Source organism: Rhinolophus ferrumequinum, chromosome 13, assembly GCF_004115265.2.
Source record: "Rhinolophus ferrumequinum isolate MPI-CBG mRhiFer1 chromosome 13, mRhiFer1_v1.p, whole genome shotgun sequence".
Lineage (NCBI taxonomy): Eukaryota > Metazoa > Chordata > Mammalia > Chiroptera > Rhinolophidae > Rhinolophus > Rhinolophus ferrumequinum.
Window position 1 is genome coordinate 65,961,480 of NC_046296.1, and position 24,304 is coordinate 65,985,783.

General features: G+C 42.4%; 1 protein-coding gene across 1 annotated transcript in view; it reads left to right on the forward strand.

The window, feature by feature from the left end:
- The window catches only part of ADAM17 (ADAM metallopeptidase domain 17), a 42,990-nt gene that overhangs the window by 14,852 nt on the left and 3,834 nt on the right, over positions 1 to 24,304 (forward strand). The window contains exons 5-16 of the mRNA XM_033124652.1: positions 2,955 to 3,123; positions 4,609 to 4,742; positions 6,847 to 6,936; positions 8,919 to 9,032; positions 11,242 to 11,386; positions 11,500 to 11,588; positions 12,795 to 12,947; positions 15,006 to 15,205; positions 16,101 to 16,204; positions 20,569 to 20,703; positions 22,135 to 22,265; positions 23,516 to 23,594. Coding sequence (XP_032980543.1) covers positions 2,955 to 3,123; positions 4,609 to 4,742; positions 6,847 to 6,936; positions 8,919 to 9,032; positions 11,242 to 11,386; positions 11,500 to 11,588; positions 12,795 to 12,947; positions 15,006 to 15,205; positions 16,101 to 16,204; positions 20,569 to 20,703; positions 22,135 to 22,265; positions 23,516 to 23,594 — 1,543 coding nt within the window. The remainder of the gene's footprint in view (positions 1 to 2,954; positions 3,124 to 4,608; positions 4,743 to 6,846; positions 6,937 to 8,918; positions 9,033 to 11,241; positions 11,387 to 11,499; positions 11,589 to 12,794; positions 12,948 to 15,005; positions 15,206 to 16,100; positions 16,205 to 20,568; positions 20,704 to 22,134; positions 22,266 to 23,515; positions 23,595 to 24,304) is intronic.

A 24,304-nucleotide genomic window follows, 5' to 3' on the forward strand; every position in this document is an offset into this window, starting at 1 on the left:
GTGGTAATTTATACTCTGAGAGGTTAAAAGAGGAAACTCTAGGAAACTCAGGCCCTGGCCATTCTTTCATAAAAGAACTAGCAGTAGAAACTGAGACTGTAATGTACTGGCCACATTTGTGCAAGACACAGCCATGTGTTAGATACTAGTCTGGAAAACACAACATTTGCCACAAATTTGTGGATCAAAGTGATTATTTTGGGGTTGATATCACCAAAATAAAACACTTGTGGGAAAACTGGAATTAAGGTTGGGTAAAGTGAAAGTTTCAAGTATACTTGAGTGCTGATAATCAATGCATCATCAAAAATTCTCCAGTCATCGTCAAAATCTCCTTCATAGATTTTTTTTTGGTTTTCCTATTTAGGGTCCAGCTGAAGTTCTTGCTTCTTATTCAGTTATTCATCAGATGATTTTTTTTTTCTGGCAACTTATTAGTAATGATAATTGGATTGCTTTTATAAGTAGTAATAGTAACCGCCTTTAGTTTGAAATCTCAATATATAACTGGACTCATTATTTTACAAATAGATAACTGCATCCGTTATCTTCAAGATAGGTATCATTACTATAGTGCTTCACCCAATGAGAAAAGTGATGCTGAGACAAGTTGCTTGTCCAAGGCACATGATAGGGCACAGTTGAGGTTTGAACTCAGGTGCTGGCTTTTTCTGTGCTAGGTGGGCTATATTAGGAAGCTGTTATTACGAACTTAGAAATGTTTGATCCAAAAGAAAAGTTTTCTCCTTTCCTGCTTGCAGGCCAGGTGAAAGTTCCTGCAGCTGAGGAGTTAACTTTTTGAGGTCTCTGTTAGCCCTGATGTTCTGTAGCCATTGTTTCTTAAATCTGCCTCATAAATGGCTTATGAAAGAAGACACACACACACACACACACACATTTAACAGCTTTATTAAGATACAATTCATGTACTGTATAATTCACCCATTAAAAGTATATGATTCAGTGATTTTCAGTATGTTCATAGTTGTGCAGTTGTCACCATGGTCAATTTTTAGAACATTTTCATCACCCCCAAGGAAACCTCTTACTCTTCAGCAGCCCAACTCCCCTAGCCCTAGGCAACCACTAATCTACTCTTTTAAGATTTGGCTTTTTGTCTTTTTAGATTTGGCTGGTCATTTCACATACATGGAATCATACAATATGTGGTCTTTTGTGACTGGCTTCTTTTACTTAGAATGTTTTCAAGCTTCGTTCATGTTGTAGCATGTGTCAGGACTTCATTTTATTGCCAAATAATGTTCCATTGTATGGATATAACACATTTTGCTTATTCATCACTTGGACATTTGGGTTGTTTCCATTTTTTAGCTATTATGAATAATGCTGACATGAACATTTTGTGAACAAGTTTTTATGTGAGCATATATTTTCATTTCTCTTGGGTATATACTAAGTGTGGAATTGCTGGGTCATGTGGTTACTCTATTTTTAACCTCTTGAGGAACTGCCAGACTATTTCCCATAGTGACTGCACTTTACATCTCACCATTTTAGATTTACTGCATTTTATGTTCCGTATTACATTCTTACCAGGAGTACATGAAGGTTCTAATTTCTCCACATCCTTGCCAGTATGTGTTGTTATCTGTAGTTTTGATTATAGCCGTCCTAATGGGTATGAAGAGAAGTAGTGTCTTGTGGTTTTGATTTTCATTTCCATGATGGACATAGGATACAAATACATTTCATATATTTTTTGTACATTTCTCACAAACTGGTTCTGAGAGAAGAACTTGTTTTTGAAATAACAGAAACTTCCTTTTCACTTGGGTAACTTTTGCATATGTTAGTTTAGATTTACTGTGGTCTTGCAATATTGTAAGTGAAGATTTTTTTTTTTTTTTTTTTTTTTTAAGATTTTATTGGGGAAGGGGAAACAGGACTTTACTGGGGAACAGTGTGTACTTCCAGGCCTTTTTTCCCAAGTCAAGTTGTCCTTTCAGTCTTAGTTGTGGAGGGCGCAACTCAGTTCCAGGTCCAGTTGCCGTTGTTAGTTGCAGGGGGCGCAGCCCACCATCCCTTGCGGGAGTCGAATGGGCAACCTTGTAGTTGAGAGGATGCGCTCCAAACAACTGAGCCATCAGGGAGCTCAGCGGCAGCTCAGCTCAAGTGCCATATTCAATGTTAGTTGAGTCCCTTGCGGGACTCGAGGACTCGAACCGGCAACCTTGTGGTTGAGAGGACACGCTCCAACCAACTGAACCAACTGAGCCATCCGGGAGCTCAGCGGCAGCTTAGCTTAAGGTGCCGTGTTCAATCTTAGTTGCAGGGGGCGCTGCCCACCATCCCTTGGTGGGACTCGAGGAATTGAACTGGCAACCTTGTGGTTGAGAGCCCACTGGTCCATGTGGGAATCGAACCGGCAGCCTTCGGGGTTAGGAGCACGGAGCTCTAACCGCCTGAGCCACCGGGCCGGCCCCTGAAGATTTTTTTAAAACCATTTTCCATGAAACTAATAAGTTTTAGGCATATTGTTAAAAGTTTTTAGTCTTCTCTCAAGAAAATGTGTTTGTTCTTTTCTGTGCATAAAAAGATGTTAAGGAAACTAGAATGAAAATGCACAAGAATAGAAACCTTGTCTAACTTTCATTGCTGTATGTTCATCAGCTAAGAACAGGGCCAGCATACAATAGGTGTTAACATAAATATTTTTCAATCAGTGAATGGGAAAGGATATGCATTTTTCTTCTGGATCTTCTAAAAGATTTCCTAATTTGTGCAAAATAATGTTTTTCTTCATATGCAGATAAAATCAAAGAGTAATAATCCATGTATTTATCAGCATAGAAACTCGCTTATAAAAATTGAAATGATTTATTTTTGATAAAATGACTAGTCAGTGTACTTAACCTGGAAATGAATGTTATCTAAAAATAATGTTTAGGAATTCTTGTATTTTCCATCTAAATAATGTATGTTTTCTATTTTAGCCACTTTGGAGACTAATTAATGATACTAAAGACAAAAGAATGTTAGTTTATAAATCTGAAGATATTAAGAATGTTTCACGTTTGCAGTCTCCAAAAGTGTGTGGTTATATAAAGGCCGATAATGAAGATTTGCTTCCACATGGGCTGGTAGACAGTGAGCACCCTGATGGTAAGACTTATAATGTATTTCTAATGAGAAACAAGCATTACAGCTGTCTTCAGTAGAACCGGTTGTTAATTGATTAAAACATAATGTGATTATCAAGTAACTATAGTATTTGGCTTAAAAATAGAGTTTTGTTCAGAAATTCTTAAGTTAATTCTTTTGTCTATAATATAAGAAATGAAAACACTAGAAAAATAATGGTAACAATAAAGATTGGACTTAAAATAAGATTGGGGAAAGGGAAATTCAATAATCTGAGGGAAAATATTTTTGATTTGCTGGTATTTAAAAATGACAAAAACAATACTTTTGAAAAAAACTTTTCAAAAAATTTTTTATTGGGGAGCAGTGTGTTTTTCCAGGACCCATCAGCTCCAAAGTCCAGTTGTTGTTTTTCAGTCTAGCTGTGGAGGGCGCAGCTCACTGGCCCATGTGGGGATCGAATGGGCGACCTTGGTGTTATGAGCACTGTACTCTAATCAACTGAGCCATCCAGCCGCCTGAAAAACAATCTTTAGATAAGTTTATAAGAAATAATTGATAGCAAAGAGAGTTCTATACTGTTTAGAAAGAAGAAGGTTATCAGTCTTGGGACAGCTCAATTTAGAATCATTTAAAAACAGCCATCTTGGAGAAATACTCTACTGTGTTCATTTTTGAAAACCTTAGAAAATATTACTAGCATTTTAGTATATAAAGAAATTCTTAAACTATTTGATAAGAAAAATGACTTATTAACACCAAATCTTTTTTTTGTTTGTTGTTTTTTTAAAGATTTTATTGGGGAAGGGGAACAGGACTTTATTGGGGAACAGTGTGTACTTCCAGGCCTTTTTTTCCAAGTCAAGTTGTCCTTTCAATCTTAGTTGTGGAGGGTGCCGTTCAGCTTCAAGTTGTTGTCCTTTCAAAAAGTCTTAGTTGTGGAGGGCGCAGCTCAGCTCCAGGTCCAGTTGCCGTTGCTAGTTGCAGGGGGCGCAGCCCATCATCCCTTGCAGGACTCGAGGAATCGAACTGGCAACCTTGTGGTTGAAAGCCCGCGCTCCAACCAACTGAGCCATCCGAGAGGCAGCTCAGCTCAAGGTGCCTTGTTCAATCTTAGTTGCAGGGGGCGGAGCCCAACCAAATCATTTTTAATGTTTGATTATCTTGATATTTTTACCCTTACGTTGGTTCATTCATGGACTTCATCTAGAATAAAATGACAGCCTCGTAGGCCAGCAATGAATGGGTGATTATTTTACTCTTAGGTACTTTGTAAAGTTTTCTCATTTTAAAAATTAAGGAAGGACTTTTCCTTGATTTTGAATTGTACAATTTTAAAACCTCATACTGCTTTTCACTTTTCTGTCTTCCTCCAAATTGTTTTTTTCCAAGATACTGAGCTCAAATAATGTTTATTTCAAAAATTTGCTAGATTTAAAGTGTTACTATAAAAAACTCCTTGTTTTGATGAATTTTGATTTAATAGTGCATACAAATTCATATTAGAGCTTATTCATCGGGTGAAGAGAAGAGCCGACCCTAATCCCATGAAGAACACGTGTAAATTATTGGTGGTAGCAGATCATCGCTTTTACAAATACATGGGCAGAGGGGAAGAGAGCACCACTACCAATTACTTAGTAAGTATTTGATATTGGATGAGCTAATTGGACAAAAAAATCATGTAGGTAGACGAATTCCATTTAAGAGAAGACTGCTGTAATTTGAAATGTAATGAAACCAGATCTGTTTCAGATGCTATATTATTTTGTGAAGTATTTGGGGGTTATCCTTTGAGGTTCTTACATTACTGTATAGAGATTCTAGTTTCAAATTTTTGAAAACTTATTGTACCTTTGAACTACTATTTTCTGCACATTATAATTTTTATGCCCATTAGGTTTAGGGAGAGTTCATAACATAGGCCTCTCTTCTTTATACAAGTGAATTCTTTGAAAACATTACTGCTACTGTGTTTCCCCGAAAATAAGACCTAGCCGGACCATCAGCTCTAATGCATCTTTTGGAGCAAAAATTAATATAAGACCCGGTCTTATTTTACTATAATACAAGACTGGGTCTTATATAATAATATAATATAATATAATATAATATAATATAATATAATATAATATATTATATATAATATAATATATATAATATAATATAATATAATCATAACATAATACCGGGTATAATATAAGACCAAGTCTTATATTAATTTTTGCTCCAAAAGACGCATTAGAGCTGATTATCCGACTAGGTCTTATTTTCGGGGAAATGGTATAATGGCAGTGACCTTATTGGTGACACATGTTGATGTATGTTCTAGAGTGGGGGAAAAAGTATTTGTATGAACCTGTGTGTATTATTTTGGCTTATATATATATTTCAGAGAAGATGATCAGCTTGGTTTATGTCATATAAAACAGCTAATTATTGGACTATAACTGCGTGAAATAGATGGGACTTTCATGGTCATAATTAACTTTTCGGACAGAGATGTGAAGGAAAGATTACAGAAGTACTGACACTGGATTTTTAAGCTTTTACTATTATAATTTTAAAAGTCAAGGGAGTCATTTTTCACTGACATTTTTTGTTGGTATGACCTCATTTGTCATGATAACTTGGCACTGACCAAAACACTGTTTAGGAAATAAAAGAGAATGCAGCTATTCATGAACCGAGAGCCTAGTGCAGTAAAGACGTCTTTCTCATTGCCTTGCTTTTCCCATTCTCTGTGTTTTATTGGTACCCTCCCTCACCCTTCTTTCCTTTCTCTTCCATGTTGAGTGAAAGAATTTATTATGAGGTTAGTAGGAGTAGTGTGTGAAGTCATTATAATTCTTGTTCCTAAGTAAGAGATTCTTTCTTGAAAAAGTTTCTGAATACGGGCTTTGTATTAAGGATCTCCTCTTAATTTATTTCTTTGTTCATTGCACCAAGAATATGAATATAATGAGAGGTTTAGTCTTAAAAATTGCATTTCTTAGTCCTACAGTTACAGTTACTATCAGCAAAGAAGAGTTTCCTAGACCTGTAATGTGCTTCCCAGTTGCCCCAACATACCTCATCCTCCCAGTTTTGAACAATAAAATATTCTCTTTGAGATGATAGGTAACGAGCATTTTGTTATGTAGTGTGAGCCGTCCTTTGCTGTCGTACTGTGCCTCTGTCCCCACCTTACCCCCTTCCCAAATCAGAGCACAGAAGAAAGGAGGAATCGAAACCATTTCTCTGGCTCTCTTTTCACCTGGGCCACTCCGCCCAGTGAGGGGCCCGGCACAGGTTTATCAGTGTCTGGAACTGCTCCTTGCCTCTCTCTGGGGAAGGTGCTGGGGGGACTTGCCAAGAGAGAGTGAAGACAGAATACTTTTTAGAAGAGAATATTTTAAGTAAATTGACAGTTAACTTTCATTTTTGTAGTTGACTAGAATGGCAGTTTTTTAAAAAGGCTGTTACTGTGTATTTTGGTTCCATATCTAATTGATTACTTGGGTTTGTGAAATTACCACTGCTTGATGCTAGTAACAACTCTTTGGGGCTAGGAATAATTTGTTAGCGCTATCAGTGATAAAGAATAACATCTTAAAGCTCATTTTTGTAATTGGTAGAAACTTTTACCATGGCATTTTTTCTAAACTGATTTTTTTTTTTAATCTCTGCAGAATTTGTTACATTGCAAAGATGAGTGAAGATACACATAATGTCTTTCTCTCACTCTCTCTTTTATACACACAGATAGAGCTAATTGACAGAGTTGATGACATCTACCGGAACACTTCGTGGGACAATGCAGGTTTTAAAGGTTATGGAATACAGATAGAACAGGTATTTACCAATGGATGTGGCTTATATTACTCAGCTAAGTAATGTGATGTAAATATTTGTCACTTACATTCAAACCCAAAACTTATCTTCAACTTTAATCATAAATAAATATTCTCAAAATGCCAGTGATTTTTACCTGATAAATTAAACAGTGTTTTTGCTATTATTTATAGATTATGAAGTTTTCTGTCCTTAGACTTTAGGTAGAAAGCCTTTTTATGCTGCTGTGATCTCTCCTTTCTCTGAATTCATGGCCTATTTATTGCCTGCATTCTTTTCTTTTTCTTTGGTTATGCTTTATGTCTTTAGTTAGAATCCTAGCACGTACTGTTGAATCCTTAGAAAAGTTACTCAAAAATACTGTATGCTTTGCAAAGCATTTATACATACAGAACGATTAGATCTCTTCCCCCAAATCTCCTGATTTCTTACAATCCGTTAATATTAGGTCGGTGCAAAAGTAATTGTGGTTTTTGCAATTATTTTTAACTTTTTAAACCGCAATTACTTTTGCACCAACCCAATAGAGTATGTCCAGCCATGATATATTAATGTCATCTTAATTATATCTCATAGTAAAAATTGTTCCAAATTGATAAGACTAATAAAAATGATTGTTCTGAAATTGGGTATTGCTTTAGACAGACATTTTGATGTGGAAGTTATTGTTTTGATTTTTTTCTAGGCTCTCTGTAATAAATTAACTATATTCTTATAGATTCTGTAAATAGAATTTCAAGATAAAAAAGCGTGAAATCATGCATCATACTTATAAATGTTAAACTTTTATAGTACTTGCATAAAACTAAGAATTATTTTTCCCTTTTCCACTTTTTACTCTTTTGCATTTTCTTTTTTTAAGTTATTATTTGACTAGGTAATAGATACACATGGTACAAAAGCCAGTGAAAAGTAAGTCTCCTCAACCTCTGCCCATTGTCAAACCAGTTTTTTTCCCAGAGACATCCATGTCATTAATTTCATGTGTATCTTTCCAGAGATGATTTATGCATGTATAGCATGTGTGTATGTGTGTGTGTATGTATATTTGACACATTGGTGGTGTGTTGTAGTCTTTTGGACCTTGCTTCTTCATGTCATGAATATGTTGGTGACTATTCTATTATGATACGTATAAAACTGCCTCACTTGTTTAAAATAGCTGCAACATATTTGAGAGTTAGGGGACCAATAAATAAATCTCCTTTTTGCTTTAGAACTTAGAACCACTTGAAAAAAATAGGTGTGACAACCGGAGATAAAAATATCAGCTTTAATGGTAGCAGATGGATTGGAAGATGTGGTTTAGCTGTGAGATCACAGTGGGCTTCCCCATATTTTATCCCAGAACTGACCTTGACCACCCATCACCAAAGCTTCAAAGCCCAGCATAGTGAGCAGAGAGGATCATGATATACCCTCTGCAGGCAGGCAGAGCCAGAAGAGATGCCAGAAACAGCTGGGCTGAGCGTGGCTTTGCTCCTTTTCTCAAACTCACCAATCGATATGTTTCACCTTTGGAGAGAAGCCTTTGTTCCTTTTTTTTTTTTAAGCAGGATTAATAAGTATTTGTAGTATATGAACAAGGAAAAGCCCCTGTTCTTTATAATCCTTTGTTCCTGTGGTACACAGTGAGGTGCATCTTGTGTTCTGTATCTCTATGTCATTGACTGTAACTGAAGTAAATATTTTAAGCTCATGGAACCCAAGTTCTCATTTTTTCCAATTGAATATAGAGGAAATGAAAATTTGGGAGTATATTTATAAATTTATAAATCATTGACATATGTTTTCCATGTCACATGCTTCTCACTTTGTTTGTAAACATTGACTATTTAGAGCTGAAGAATTTTGTGGAATTTTGGTTCTAAAACATTTTTTCTAGAATCATAGTCTTTTTTTGAATATCTAAAACAATGCAGTTTGAAGAGTTTGTGACTTTTTTCTGAAGTGTTCTAAGTATATTATCTCTTTAAGTATAGATTCGCATTCTCAAGTCTCCACAAGAGGTGAAACCTGGTGAGAAGCACTACAATATGGCAAAAAGTTATCCGAACGAAGACAAGGATGCTTGGGACGTGAAGATGTTACTCGAGGTGGGTTGTGGGATCCCGGATGTGATGCTGTTAACACCACTTGGTGATTTCTAATGTGTGGGTCACACCTGCATTACCACAGGGTCATATTAGAAAAGGTAATTGAAAACCAGGAGCAGCCCACCCAGCTGACCCAGCAGTGACCTTATCCCCTGCAGCAGGACGCAGCAAGATGGGCAGAAAAGATGTGAAAAGGAAAAATGCTAGAAAGCGGTTCTCCTTATCCAAGATACCTGTGATGAAGTAATGGGACTTTAGAAAATAGGTGGATACCCAGTGTATAAATCTTTTGCACACCGTTTTGTTAGTTCAGGTCTCTTTGAAACTTCAATGGATCTCTTAGGTCAATAATGATCAACGGTATGAAAACATATTAGGCAGTAGAAATATAACTTGAAGATCTGAAAGTTCTCTGTAAGAATTTTAAGTTTTTGTGTTCTTATTCTGGTAATAAATCTAAAGGATGTGAACCTAAACACTCTGTGGCACATGGGTCCTTGCCCCGATAGGATATGATGTATTCTGTTGGCAACGTGATTTCGGTGTCTGAGTTTGTGTGTCCTCTCGCTTCCTTGTAAAATGACCTTCTATGAAGTAATAGTGCTTATCTTTCAATAGGTTGGTAATGTGTTAGTTTCCTCTTGGTGCTCTAACAAGTTACCAAAAATTTAGCAGCTTAAAACAACACTTTTATTTATCTAATAGTCTCCATGGGTTAGTCCAGGCAGAGCGGGGCTCATCTGGATTCTCTGGTGAGTCTCACAAGGTGCAGTCAAGATTTCAAAGCTTGAGTGGAGTTACGGGATGTTACCAACTCACTCTGCCATACCTTACCTAACTTGATCCACTAGCTACCCTGCGAGGTAGGTTGAGATAGCACCATTACTCGTCTAAAGAGACTCAGGACTGCCAGTAACAGTACCACAGCCTAGGGGCTTAAACAATAGCAATGTATTTTCTCACAGTTCTAGAGGCTGAAAGTCTGAGATGAAGGTGTCGTCAGGTTGGGTTTTTCTGAGGTCTGGTCTGTCTTTTAGGCGTGTAGATGGCTGTCTTCTCCGTGTCCTCACGTGGTCTTCCTCTGTCTGTCTATACCCCAACCTCATCAGGGCATCGGTCTTGTTGCATTAGGCCCACCCATGTGACCTCATTGTACCGTAATCACCTCTTTAAAGGCCCCATCTCCAAAAACAGTGACATTCTGCGGTACTGGGTGTTAAGACTTCAACACGGATTTTGGGGGAACACGATTCAGCCCGTAAGAGCAAGGTTAAATGATTTGTCTGTGGTTAGTTGTACAACTGTTAACGACAGAGCCAGGAGCGCGTGGCTAGATCTCCTGAACCATTGCCCCTCTGCTTTCCTGGGGACCTTGGGATAGCTCACGTCGGGGGAGGAACAAAAGGGATGCACTCCATTCTACAGATGCTCCTCTAGGTCTCTTCCCCAAGGCTCCTAGGAGATTCCCAGAAGCCATGGAACCTCAAAATCCCAGTGTGCCCAGGGCGGCATCTCCTGGGAATACTACACCTCATGCAGGGCTTCCCTACGGCACGTTTCAAGCATCAGGATCTTTTAAAATTGGAGACTATGGTTGTTATGGAAGAGGCTTTTAAAGTAATATGTGAAGCCCTTTTAAGAAAAAAAATTTTTCCCAAAGCAACAGTGCTGACTTGAATGGATTTTAATCTTAATTTTAGTAACATAACAGTGCTGAGCTGAATGGATTTTAATCTTAATTTTAGTAACAAACTAGATAGTTATGCTTTTCTATGAGTGTATATTTGTAACTCCTATACATTGTAAAACCAAAGCAAACTAAAAATACCCTACAAGACCGACAGAATCCTTCAAGTACTTGAGAAGGCTCTCTTTTGGTATGAGGTGCTGAGACCCCCTGGAGAGGTATCAGAGCACTGAGCCTGACAGAATTGGAATGTCCCCGAGGCTGGGCTGTACACTTCACACCAACCCTCTTGGTTTCTTAGAAATGCTATAAAAAGCTTCCAAAAAAGCTTCCTTTTGTGCCCCCCACCCCCTAAATCAGATGACAGTCTGAGTCTCACCTGTGTAGTGGGCGAGAATGGTGGGTAAGGAGCATCACACTGCACGATATGGTGCAGACCTGCTTCAATCTTGTGGGACTTAGGAAACGTCTTTCAGGCTGGTGTAATTGTTAATCTAATGAAGAATACTTTCTTTTTTAAAGCAATTTAGCTTTGATATAGCTGAAGAAGCATCTAAAGTCTGCCTAGCACATCTTTTCACATACCAGGATTTTGACATGGGAACTCTTGGATTAGCTTATGTTGGTTCTCCCAGAGCAAACAGTCATGGAGGTGTTTGTCCAAAGGGTAAGCTTTCCATTTGTTGTGTGACAAACGTGACATATGTGGGACTAGCAAGCTGATTGGGTTATAATTCTGTACTAAACAAGCAATGTATCTCTATTTCCTTTCTCCTTTAGCATATTATAGTCAAATTGGAAAGAAAAATATCTATTTGAATAGTGGTTTGACCAGCACAAAAAATTATGGTAAAACCATCCTTACAAAGGTATGTTCTTTTATTTTTTAAAAAGGTAGATTTTGAGTTTATTATAGTTGTTGTGTAGTTATGTAGGTATCTGTTTGAAAAGTGATACGTAGTGGCATTTTTTGTTTGTTTGTTCTGCCTAAAAACCATGCATTCTTTGGTGGAAAATAAGAAAATAAAAGTTACCTGTCAAACTTGTTTTGAGACCCTGCAGGATCATTGTTTTTCCAGAGGACATCCCCCGGGAGCTCTGCATCCTGCAGCTGCTCTGTGGGTACTTGTTCCCGGCCCCACAGTGTAGCCATTATTGTCTGAAGACATCCCCAAACTCATTTCCTGGACCCCGGGTTCTTCCTCTTCTTGATTCATACCATCTTGTTGGTGTGGCATTTCCTCCAGGAATTTCCCAAGGAAGGGTACATAAAAGGCAAATTCTCGAGACTTGGCATATCTGAAAATATCTTTACCTTCCTCTTAACCTTGATTGAGGATTTAGCTGGGTGTGTTCTCAGTTCTGTCCGCATTGGAAGGCATGGCTCCATTGCCCTTTAGTGTTTTTTCTATTAAAGATTCTGAAGCCACTCCAATTTTTTTTATCCTTTCTATGTGACCTGTTTTTGTCCTCTGGAAGATTTTAGGATCTTGTTTTTGCCCAGATTTATCCGTTAGGAATGTGTTAGGCATATTCCAGAAAATCCACGTAACAAAAAATCCAGTAAGCTGTGACTTAAATAACGGGGTGTATTTGCCTCAGTCAACAGGCAGTCCATGGACAGTATCGTGCAGGGGCTGCAGCCGCCCAGTCATGCTCTGGGGCCCAGGACCTCCCACTCTCATCAGCCATTCCAGGCACAAGGCCGTTGTCCTCATGCTTGTCACCTCAGGGTCACAAGATGGTTCCCCTTTGTTGCAGAAAAGAGGGCAGAGAGCGCAATCTGTCCCTTTTAAAAAGCTTCTCTGGAAGCCCTACCCACTGGCTTCGGGGCTTCTGTTTATATTTCCGTGGACAGAACCAGGTCACATGACTGCCCATACCCTCAAGGGAAGGTGTGAAGGCGGCTATTTTAGCTGAGTGCATTGTTGCCTGAGCAGAATTAAGGATTCTTTCTGGATCTGGTTAATTAGGATCTGATGAATCAGGACCCGATTTAAGACAGCAGGGCCCAGGTGGCGGAGCAGGTGAGGATTGGTTATTGGGAAATAATGTTTTCTTTGCACAATCCTTAGGAAGCTGACCTGGTTACGACTCATGAATTGGGGCACAATTTTGGAGCAGAACACGATCCGGATGGCTTAGCGGAATGTGCCCCAAATGAGGACCAGGGAGGGAAATTCGTTATGTATCCCATCGCTGTGAGTGGAGACCATGAGAACAATAAGGTATGTGTCTTGGAGCTTCTTTCTGTGGTTTAGAAAGAAAGAGGCTATTATAACGGGAGCTCAGAAAAGCTCCGTTTTAGGGATGGAACTGTAAATGACAAAGTATCTTGAAACTTGTGTGTTTTGGAGTGAAACATGATCCTTCTAAATCAGGGATGTGCAAACTTTTTTCAACATTTTTCACCAAGAGCCATATTCGGTAAAATACACAAACAGCCGGGCCACTCACTCGAGGTGAAGTACGTATTGCCTCACCTGGTTTATTTAAGTAAACTAAATATATTTTTGGAATTTGCTGCGGGACAGTTAACGATGGATCTGCGGCCCACGGGCCGTAGTTTGGACACCCCTGATCTAAATCAAAGCAATCTTTTAGACTGGTATCATGATTAATCATGTGTAGATTTGGACTAGATGGAAAATTCGTGATAGCTTGTGTTGGAGTTCTAGATTGCAGGGTGTGGTGGGCTCAGGCTTTAAGTTAAAAACTTCCTGTCCTTTCATTTACAAGTTGTCATTCTTTTAAATGCTACTGTATTTCACAATTTGCATGTTTTCATAAACTTTTGCAACAAAATACATAATTTGCCAGACTGTAAGCCTCTTGTGGGAAGGCTTATTTTTGCCTTTCTTGTTCACAGCTCTGTCTCTAGCGTCTGGTTAAGGGTATGTGGCTCATAATTATGTGTCAAGTAAATAAGTGAACGATTTACTATTGAGGGTTCTGATAGGGTATACTAGTCGACCTGGGATTTTTGTGAGTAGTTTCTGACTTTCAGAGTGGCTGAGTCTTCGAATGTGAACTAAAAGTGTTCATAGAAGTCTAGTCCTTCCATTTTACTTGGAAGTGAAGTGGCACCATGCCATGTGAGGAAAACATTTTGTTGCTGAGTTAAAGACGGCTAGGAGGGTCTGTCTCTGATCGGAAAGGCGGTGATGTATTTGTCCTGACTTCTCTTTTGAGCCAGGCCCCTTAAATATCTTTACTATAAATATTAATTGGAAGATCCTTTTTAAAAAGTCCAGTTAGTGTTTCGTTTTAGCATGATAGGTCTTGGATATCTTTCTGAAAGTATTTGTTTTGGTATCTCCTCAGCGGTCTCAGTCACCTTTGGAAGGTCCTGTGTACTCTGCTCTTCAGGGCCTTTGTGACTCTTGTTGGGGGTGAAAGTGAAGCCATTTTAGCAATTTGCAGGGAACTGTGGAGACCCGACCTCAAGAAACAACTACACTACATTTCCCCCGAGTCTCTTACCCCTTTTCTTGATAATTTCAGGTGGTTGGGAAAGTGGATTCTGTTTCAGAGCTCCTGGGTAAACTTCCCAAATTTAGAAGGGGGCCATTTCTGTGGTTCTGTACTGCAAGTGGGGATGGTGGGGTAGAGACATCCTCTGAGACATCTGGTCACCTTAGAAAACTCAGGAAAAACTGTGAAAATCTTGGGGACCCATGAAAACTTTTAGGTAACAGTTTGGAATTTAATCTTTTAATAGACTATAAGTAAATGTAATATTATGCCTCTCACTGAGCCCAACTATTTAAAAACTTTAACCATGACTCACTCGTACAAATAGCCAGGGAAAGAGGAGGCGGTGAGCTGGAAACAGACCCTGCTCTGTGTGCCCGAATCATCATGTCTAGGAAGACGACGGTCTGTGCCTCATTCTCACTGTCACCGCGGCGGTGCCCGGCCTGAGGATGGGGCGACTTCCTCAGGAGCCTGGTGGAGCTCACGACTGTCTGCTCCTACTGGGCTGCCTGTCCTCTCCACGAACTGGCGGGATGTTTGGCCTCAGCGTGTGTGTAGCTTGCCTTCCTGTGTAGAATGTTAGGCTCTTAACCAGGTTCACAGCAGCTTTTTAGCATTCTACTGAGGGGGATAACTCAGTTCCATGAAAGCGCATTTAGAGTGACAGCAGTGGAACTTGACATACCTTCAGGTGGCTTTGGTTGTGACTTTTACGTGAAGAGTTTGTTTTTAGAGAAGTGGTATAAACACTTACATGGGAATGAATGTTTATGTTAGTTTGGGTCCTTTGTGGCCTTTTTTCTCTTAAGATGTTTTCAAACTGCAGTAAACAGTCCATCTATAAGACCATTGAAAGTAAGGCCCAGGAATGTTTCCAAGAACGCAGCAACAAAGTGTGTGGGAACTCCAGGGTGGACGAAGGAGAGGAGTGTGACCCCGGCATCATGTACCTGAACAATGACACCTGCTGCCACAACAACTGCACGCTGAAGGAGGGCGTCCAGTGCAGGTGAGACGTGCTGCGGGCAGCTGGCAGCCGGGCAGCAGGGGGCCCAGGGCGCGAGAGGTTGACAGCACACACAGGGCCTTTGGAGTCTATTCGAGGGTGGATATGTGCACAGCGCTTATGTGTGTGCGTGTGTCTAGCACTTTGCCCTTTACAGCGAGAAATGCTTTCTGGAAAGCAGTTTGACATTATGTAATGAAAACCTTAGTCTCGCATGCTCTTAGATACAGAGTTCAATCCCACAGTTCAAAGACTCTCCTAAGGAAACAGATGTACAGGAAAGATGAGTAACAAGGATGTTCACGCATCATTCTTTTATAACTGCAAAATATTGGAAACAACATGGCAGTCTTGGGATATAAAGGAATTGTGTATCTATGCAGTAGTTTAGTGATGAAGAGTACTATTGAATGGCATAAATATGCAGAAAACAAGTTAGAAGGTACCTGTGCTTCCATTTTTATGTCCACTGAAAGACCCGTGCCTGCATTCCAAGTGGGCGGGAAGGTTTATCTTGTGCTGGCAGATTTGGCCACCTGCAGTGCGCATGAGTGAGTACTGATGGGGGTTAGGGCTCGGCTGCCTAGTTTCTTGACCATTGCCTTTTGCCTGTTTTTTTAGGCCTGTGTCTTTTTTTTTTTTTTTGAATTACTATGTTAAGGTAATGAAAACCCAGGACACCAAGGTGATTTTTCAAGACGAGTCACTTTAGACCACGCTGTGCTTACTCTGCTTCGCTGCTGCCTGATCCCACGTCAGGAAGGGCGACAGAGTGGGGGTGGCGCCATCTCCTGGGAAGTCTGCTGGGAGGGTTTCCCAGCCAGATCTCCTGCGATCTTCAGAGTGTGTGCTGTAAGATTGCCCTTTGACTTAAACGTCCCTGTCTGCTCTTCTGCAGTGATAGGAACAGTCCCTGCTGTAAAAACTGTCAGTTCGAGACTGCCCAGAAGAAGTGCCAAGAGGCTATAAATGCAACTTGCAAAGGCGTGTCTTACTGCACAGGTACGTCCTGTTCTCTTGCACTTTTCTCAAGTGGGTGTGCGTGTTTGGGAGACAAGATTGTTTCATTTGGATCAAAGCAACCCTTTTTTAACCTCAGGTGCAGAGTTGAGTTGATTATGCTCCTTAGTTTAAAGGGAAATAAACAATGAAAAGAAATAACAGACCCGTTATTTCTTTTCATTGTTTCCCTTTCATTCACTTCTTTCCACCACTTCATTCTCCTTCCTCTTATAGGATTCATTCTAATTTGTTTAGTAACATTTGTCTGGATATGTGTATATCCTTGGAACATAATGTGTTGCTTTGTGTCTGTGTGTTTAATGCGCCAATGGTATTCTACCTTAGATCTTTTTTAAACTCAGTACCATGTTTTTCCAAATCATCTCTGTTGTGCTACGTGGTGCCTGTCGGCATCTAGTTCATTGTTTGGGGCACCTGCCGAGTGTTTAGTCATGAGGTTGTTTTACTCTGTTCGCCAAGCTCTAGCTGCTTGGCTTGCCTTCATCTCCTTGATCCAGCAACATCCCCACACGTCCTCCTGGGCTGTGAGAGTTTCCCGGGTGCCTGGAGGAGTGGGATCGCTCCGTCATGAGGGCACAGTAGTACTGATGTGTCAGTGTCAGGACGTCACTGTCAGTCCCGACGTCCTCGCCAACGCTGTCTTATTCTTTCCCAATCTGATGTTTGTAAAATGATTTCTCATCCTTACTTACATTTTTCTTGAAGATCTCTTTATATTAGCTATTCAGATTTCTCCTTTTGTGAATAATCAGTTCATATATATTTGGTCCATTTTTAAAAATTGGGTTTCATGTCCTTTTGCTGTTGATTTAGAGGAATTTTTGTATAATAATCCGTTGGGTTTAAAAACATTGTGTATGCCTTCCTCCTGTCTATTGTCCTTGGAGCAGAAATCTTAAATTTTAATGTAATCAAATCTGTCATGTTGTTATATGTATTGTTTATTTTTTTTGAATTGTGGACGGTTGCAAAGATATTTTTCACAGGTTTTTCTATTAGCTTCACAATTTTACCTTTCACATTAGGACTTTAATCCATCTTGATCTAAGCTTTAAACTACCCATATCTTCTACAGTCCTGTCAGTTTCTTTAAAAATTTCAAAACTATACTATTAGGTACATAATTGGACATATTCTCACACCTTCTTCGTCTGCTATTCCTTTATCAGTGTGTAAAGTTCCTTTTTTATCCTTGTGGTCTTTTTGGGCTTCAGTTGTTTTATTTAATATTTAGCTTGCTGCCTGAGGGTTTTTTGGCCCTATTTGTCTATCGATCCCATTCTCATATTTTTATAACTTTATCTTTTGGTTGGTTGGATTTCTGTAATAGCTTTATTGAGATATGATTAATACACCATAGCATTCATCCATTTAAAGTGTACAGTTCAGTGGTTTTTAATGTATTCACATCTGTGCAACCAGCACCACAATTAATTTTAGATCATTTTGATCACCTCAGAAAGAAACCCCTTACCCTTTAGGCGTCACTCCAAGTCTCCTCATCCCCAGCCGCACACAATCACTCACCTACTTTCTGTCTGTGGATTCACCTCTTCTGACATTTTGCATAAATGGAATCATATGTAAATGGAATCATAATCAAGTGGTATGCGGCCTTTTGTGTCTGGCTTTCACTCAGAATAATGTTTCAAGGTTCATCAGTGTTGTTGTATGAATCAATGCTTCATTTATTTTTGTTGCTGATAATATTCCATTGTGTGGATATGTGCCACGTTTTGTTTTATTCATCAATTGATGGATTTTTGTATTCTTTCACTTTTTTGCTATCGTGAATAATATTGCTGTAAATATTTGTGTGCAGGTTTTTGTGTGGACAGGTTTCCATTCCCTTTGTTTGTACCCAGGAATAGAATCGCTGGGGCGTATGGTAACTCTATTTAATCTTTGAGGACCCACCGGGTTGTTCTCCAAAGTGGCTGCACCATTTAACATTCACACCAGCAGTGTATGAGGGTTGCAATTTCTCAGCATCCTCTCAACACTTGTTATTGTCTTTTTAATTGTAGCCATTAGTGGGCGGGAAGTGCTATCTCCTTTTGGTTTTCCCTTTGGCTTTTAAACGTGCATTTTATAAAATGTTACTAGTGATTTTTACATTCTGAGATCGGTGGGCATCACATTAGTTGGCGAACCGTCATGAACCAGAATATCTCAGGCAAGTTTTAAAAAGCATATTCTAGCTGTGCTCACTGTGTCAGTCTTTACTGTAATAATAAAACAGGTTCAGAAAGATTTTTTTAAAAAAAATAAGCACAAGTAAAACAGTTTGAAAAAAATTGTTTTGTCAACAGCCTTTTGTCCCTTTGATGATGTTTCATATGGAGCAGCAGCTAGCAGAGGGTGAACTCATTGTAAGGAGCCAGCAGATCAGTGTCGTGTTAGGAATGGGATCTTGTTCGAAACGGAAATTCTTGGTCCCTTCCCTGGGCCCGCTGCACCAGCACCTCTGGGGACAGGGCCCAGCGATCTGTGTCACAGCATTTCCTGGACCATCTGCTGCATACTAACTTTGAGAACTGCGTTAAATGTGACACTGTGTTTTTAATGATTTTCCCACGTGTCTCATACTTTTAGTCTTTTCAGAGCAGAGGTTTGGCAGATACCCATCCAGCCTTTTTCTGTATCTGTTGAGGGCAGCATCGTAACTGGAAATACAAGGACAGTACAGACATCAGCCTTCTCCGAACATGGAGTTGGCTTTCAGTAGGAGCAGCTTTGTTAAGTGACTGTCTTGTTGACACAGTGACCGCCCAGCACCAGAAAGGGTTGTAGAAGACCACAGGCAAGGTGAGGTGTCAAGGAAGTATATAGCAGGTACTTAACAAAAGGCAGCTTTTGTTTGAAATAGGGCAGATTTCTTTAAGTTTTGTGTCACTGCTCCATTGACCTTGAAGTTGGAATTCTTTCTTTTTTTCTTTTCCCCTTCTTCCGCCTCCCCTCCAGTTCAAACTGTTGTTTCTCAGTCTAGTTGTGCAGGACACAGCTCCCTGGCCCGTGCTGGTGTTAGGAGCCTTGCGCTTCTCCCCTCCCCCCCACAGCCCCTGGCTGAGGCAGTCGGCTGCCGGTCGTTGGTCGGTCGGCCACTTACAGCAGCTCACGGCAGCTCTCTCTGGCTGCGGGCACTCAGGGCAGCACAGGGCAGCCCACGCCGACCTCTGGCAGCTCACGGCAGCCAGCTCCAGGGAGAGCCGTTGTTCACAATCTTAGCTGTAGAGGGCGCAGCTCACTGGCCTGTGTGGGCATCTAGCTGGCGACCTCGGCATTATAGGAGCATGCTCCAACCGCCTGAGCCACCGGGCCAGCCGCCGAAGTTGGAATGCTTTCGATTGGTTCCATTCCTCAGTTGAACGGCCAGGCCTCCAGAGCTCTGGGCACAGTCCATTGTTTTCATGTAGTTTTTCTCTTCCCTTGTTGTGTTGACTTTTTTAACTGCTGGTGCCACTCATTTTCCAGAATGAGTCGCTCATTCCATCCTCTCTCGCAAGTTTAACATCCTTTGATGATGTTTCTTTGTCCTTAAGGCTCACTGATTCATTCAAGAAACATTTTTGGTGTGTGTACATTATGATGGGGTTGGACGTAAGTTGAGTCATTAGTAGGTCATCTGCGCGCTCAGGGAGTGTACCGGGCTGGCGGCGGGAGACAGGGAAGAGCTGTAGGGAATCAGACAGCTGCGCACTGGACACCGTGCCAGAAGGAGAGCGGTGGTGCACAGTGACGGAGCGGGCCGGGTGAGGGCTCGCCAGCTGAGGAGGCTCCTCAGGGAGGTCTCGGGTCTGTGAGACTAAAGGTGAGAAAGAGCTAGCCAGGCCGCCAGAAAGTGGAAACGAGCATTCCTGGAGAAGGACTGGCCCATGTTGAGGTTCTGAGGTGAGCAGGACCTTGCAGGGGTGAAGGAATTGAAGGCAGCCATTGTAGCACGTGGGTGCCGGAGAGTCGGGCGCGCGAGGTCGGAGGGCCAGGGCCAGGCCAGCAGCTGTGGTCAGCCGCCAGGCGAGGTCGCGCCGCCGAGGGAGCGGAGGCACGAGGTGTTTGTCTTATCAGTGATAATGGTGCGTGTATATTTTACGTGTGTTACGTTCCACAGTAAAAGGTAGAAGCAGAGTACGTGGAAGATGCTAACGAGTGACTGAGGTGGGGCCATGGAGACTGAGTGGACACTTGGGAGCTTGGCACGCAGCCCCGCACTCGGCGCCTGTTGTCTGGTGGTCCCCCTCTGTGCGTCACCTTGGACTCCCTGCCGCGCCAGGTGCCCACTGTGACCTGCCCTGCAGAACGGGGGCCGTGACTCATGCGCATGTGTGCGTGTTGTGTGCTTCCAGGTAACAGCAGCGAGTGCCCCCCTCCTGGAAACGCTGAGGACGACACGGTGTGCTTGGACCTGGGCAAGTGTAAAGATGGGAAGTGCGTGCCCTTCTGTGAGAGGGAGCAGCAGCTGGAGTCCTGTGCGTGCAACGGTGAGCGCTCGCCCTGCCCCGGTCCCGCAGCCTGCGCCTGCTGAGCCCTGGGCCTGGGCCCGCCCCGGGGGCCCGGCAGGGTCAGCTGCTCCCTGCTGGTCGGGACAGTGTGTGGAGAAGCCCCGCTCCTCCTGCTCGGTGCAGGCCGCCCATCAGTGTTCCTTCCGTCACGTTTGCAGACCAAGGGCAGGCGGGCGGGTGTGCGTGAGGTGGGCGGGAGGGAAGTTTGTTCGAGGGAGTAGGTGGGTGGCGGCCCGGCCTCCCCGTGTCATTCTCGCCAGGAAAGCAGCAGGGGCTGCCTGGGTCCCGCTGGCATAGAACTGTGATGCTTCTAGACTTCACTGTGGAGAGCTGATTCTGGGGCTGTCTGTCATGGACGGGCCCGGGCCGCCGCCCTCTGCCCTGCCTCCTGCCTGCCAGGCCTCGCTCAGCAGTGGTGGGCGCGTCATGCCGGCCGCTCAGACCCTTGTCCTGGGGTTCCCGCTATGTTTGGAAGGAACCCCTGGTCTGAGGAGGGGCCTCAGGGACCGACTGGGCTCTGGGTTTACGGCCTCACCTCAGAGAAGGTCGTTGCTTTAGAACGAAAAACCCAGAAGTCAGAACCACTGGCTTGGGAACTCAGCATCCCTACCACGGAATCAGTAGCTCTTCCGGGTGGAATAACATGAAAATAAAGATGGTAACACAGTAGATGCCACAGAAATAATTTCCTGGGTGAGTGCCAGGGGCTCAGGGGGCCCTGGACAGCCATAGTAAATGCCCAAGAAATGCTTGGTAAAGGAATGTGCGGTGAGACTTGTTTTCCCTGTAAAGTGGTTTTCCTCTTTGGGTGTTCTGGTTGGTTCTGATTTCCCCTCTCAGTGTAAATAAACATGGACTCTCATCCTGGCTAAGGCCAGCTGATGACTGTCATGTGGGCGCCAGTGGCGTAGCTGATGTCCAGTCGTTCCTGCTCGCCACACGTCGGAGGCTGGCCTCCCCTCCATGGAGCAAGTCGTCCTGCTCGGGCCCTGGTGCTCCTGGCACACGGGTCACGCAGACCCACACCTGTGGGCTACAGTTCTGTCCTCTGTCCCTGCGGTATTGGCTCCAGCTGGAGCCCTGGCTCTCCAGGTGTCCTTGACACTGACAGGCCATGGATGACGGCAGCAGGGTAGTAACACGGGGACAAAGGGAAACATTCAGCGTCACGAAAGCTTTAAAGGAGAATAACTGGGCTTTGACTCTGCTGAAGGAAATGCTTCTGTGTAAATAGTTTTTGCCTATGGCCTCGCTAACTCAGGACCGAGGGGTGAAATATGGACCGTATTAGCTTCTGAAATAACAAAATCAATGTGACTCCTTCCCCCTGGGGAGCAGGGAGGGGGAAAGAAGGGGAGGGGGAGAGCCATGTCTGAGCAAACTCTAGCTGTCGGTCACGCTCCATTTCAGAGACTGACAACTCATGCAAGGTGTGCTGCCGGGACCCCTCGGGCCGGTGCGTGCCCTACGTCGATGCCGAACAGAAGAACTTGTTTTTGAGGAAAGGGAAGCCCTGTACAGTAGGATTTTGTGACATGAATGTAAGTATTTATATACAGCTTTTTTCTGTAACAGTCACATGGGAAATTTTTAGATTGTAAACACTTGATTTTGCAAATGGAAGAACATGAAAACACAAATGCTGCCATGTCCTAATCCGTTCGTTCTTGTGTTAAGAGTCTGGTAAGGTGTGCGTGGGCACGACCTAAGAGGAAAGGCGGGGAGCTCGAGCACACCTTCCAGAGCAGGGGACCCGCGTCCAGAGACTGCACAGGGCCGTGGGGGGCTTTGGTAGAATTGGTCAGTTTGGGGCAGTGGGTCCTGATTACTTAGGTTTTCTAGGTTAATTGTAAAATTAAGATGGCAGAAGTGCAAGGTACTGAATGAGAAGGAAACATCTGAAGGCAGTTCGACTCACCGAAGTCAGCCTTTTGTTTTCTACAGAAACGTACTTTTATTCGTGTAGAACACAGACGAGGGTTAGAGGCTTCTCCAAGGCAGCCTGGTTGTGTCCCTGTGTGTGCATGTGTGAGCAGGGGGGCCTCACTAGAGTTTGTTTAGCTGACAACAAACCAGTTTTCTTGAGTTTGGTCTCCTGGTCATTCCAAATCCACATACTAAAAACGGACTGGTTGTGAAGTGTCAGTGACAGTATCCTGCTTTCTCAAGTACGCATTACCCTTAAATTATTGCCTGTGCCAAAATGGGCCCTAGATGTATGGGCCCTGGATGTTTGATTTAATGAAGCCTGTCACGTGTTGGTTGTTTGTTTTTAAGATTTTATTGGGGAAGGGGAACAGGACTTTATTGAGGAACAGTGTGTACTTCCAGGACTTTTTCCAAGTCAAGTTGTTGTCCTTTCAGTCTTAGTTGTGGAGGGCGCAGCTCAGCTCCAGGTCCAGTTGCCGTTGCTAGTTGCAGGGGGCGCAGCCCATCATCCCTTGCAGGACTTGAGGAATCGAACTGGCAACCTTGTGGTTGAGAGCCCGCGCTCCAACCAACTGAGCCATCCGCGAGGCAGCTCAGCTCAAGGTGCCGTGTTCAATCTTAGTTGCAGGGGGCACTGCCCACCATCCCTTGCGGGACTCGAGGAATTGAACTGGCAACCTTGTGGTTGAGAGCCCACTGGCCCATGTGGGAATCGAACCGGCAGCCTTTGGAGGAGTTAGGAGCATGGAGCTCCAACCACCTGAGCCACCGGGCCGGCCCCACGTGTTAGTTATTTCTATAAAGCCAGGTTGCTTCTGAGTGTATTTCCTTTGGGCTAATGCTGTGTGTTTTCTGTTCATAGGGCAAATGTGAGAAACGAGTCCAGGATGTCATCGAGCGATTTTGGGATTTCATCGACCAGCTGAGCATCAATACTTTCGGTAGGTGATTCCCTAGGGGGCTTCTGCTTAGAATCGAGCTGATTTCCGGGATGACATTTGAAAAGTGTTGCTTCAGAAAAGTGTTGCTTCAGACGCATGTGCTCTAATCCTGCAGTAGGAAATGGAAATATCCACTGCTTTTGTTTCAAAACAGATGGACTCATAGGTCTGCCCGTGTAGAGTGGATGTAGATTTTCAGACCAGGGAAGTCAGTACTTACGGTAGTCAAAGTATTGGCTTCTTTCTTACTAAAAAATGGGCAGGTAATAGCTAAGTGTGGTTTGGTCCCATAGATTGTAAATCTGAATCCTGTTTGATGTAAGAATTATTTATGTAAAAATGGGCCGCATGGCCTTGTTTCTGTAAAATGTGTTATGTCCTCTAGGGCCATAATTTAGAGTTTAGTCACAAAAATCCCTAGATGGCAACAATGTCTTCATAAGCATTGCCAGTTACTATTAGACTCTAAGATTACTCCATCAGTTACTCCAGGCACTGTGTTGAATACTCTGTAATCTGTGTGTTTGGGTTATTTCTGGAAAGCCCCGTGGTGTGGGGAGGTGGTCAGGTCACAGAGGTGGCACAGACACTCTTTTCTGTACCGGGTCAGTAGACTTTTCTAGCCAGCCTGCGCTATTTGTCATATTGATAACATTCTAAGAGATTTGTAAAGAGTTTTTAAGACATTCACTCTTTGAAATTGTTCACAG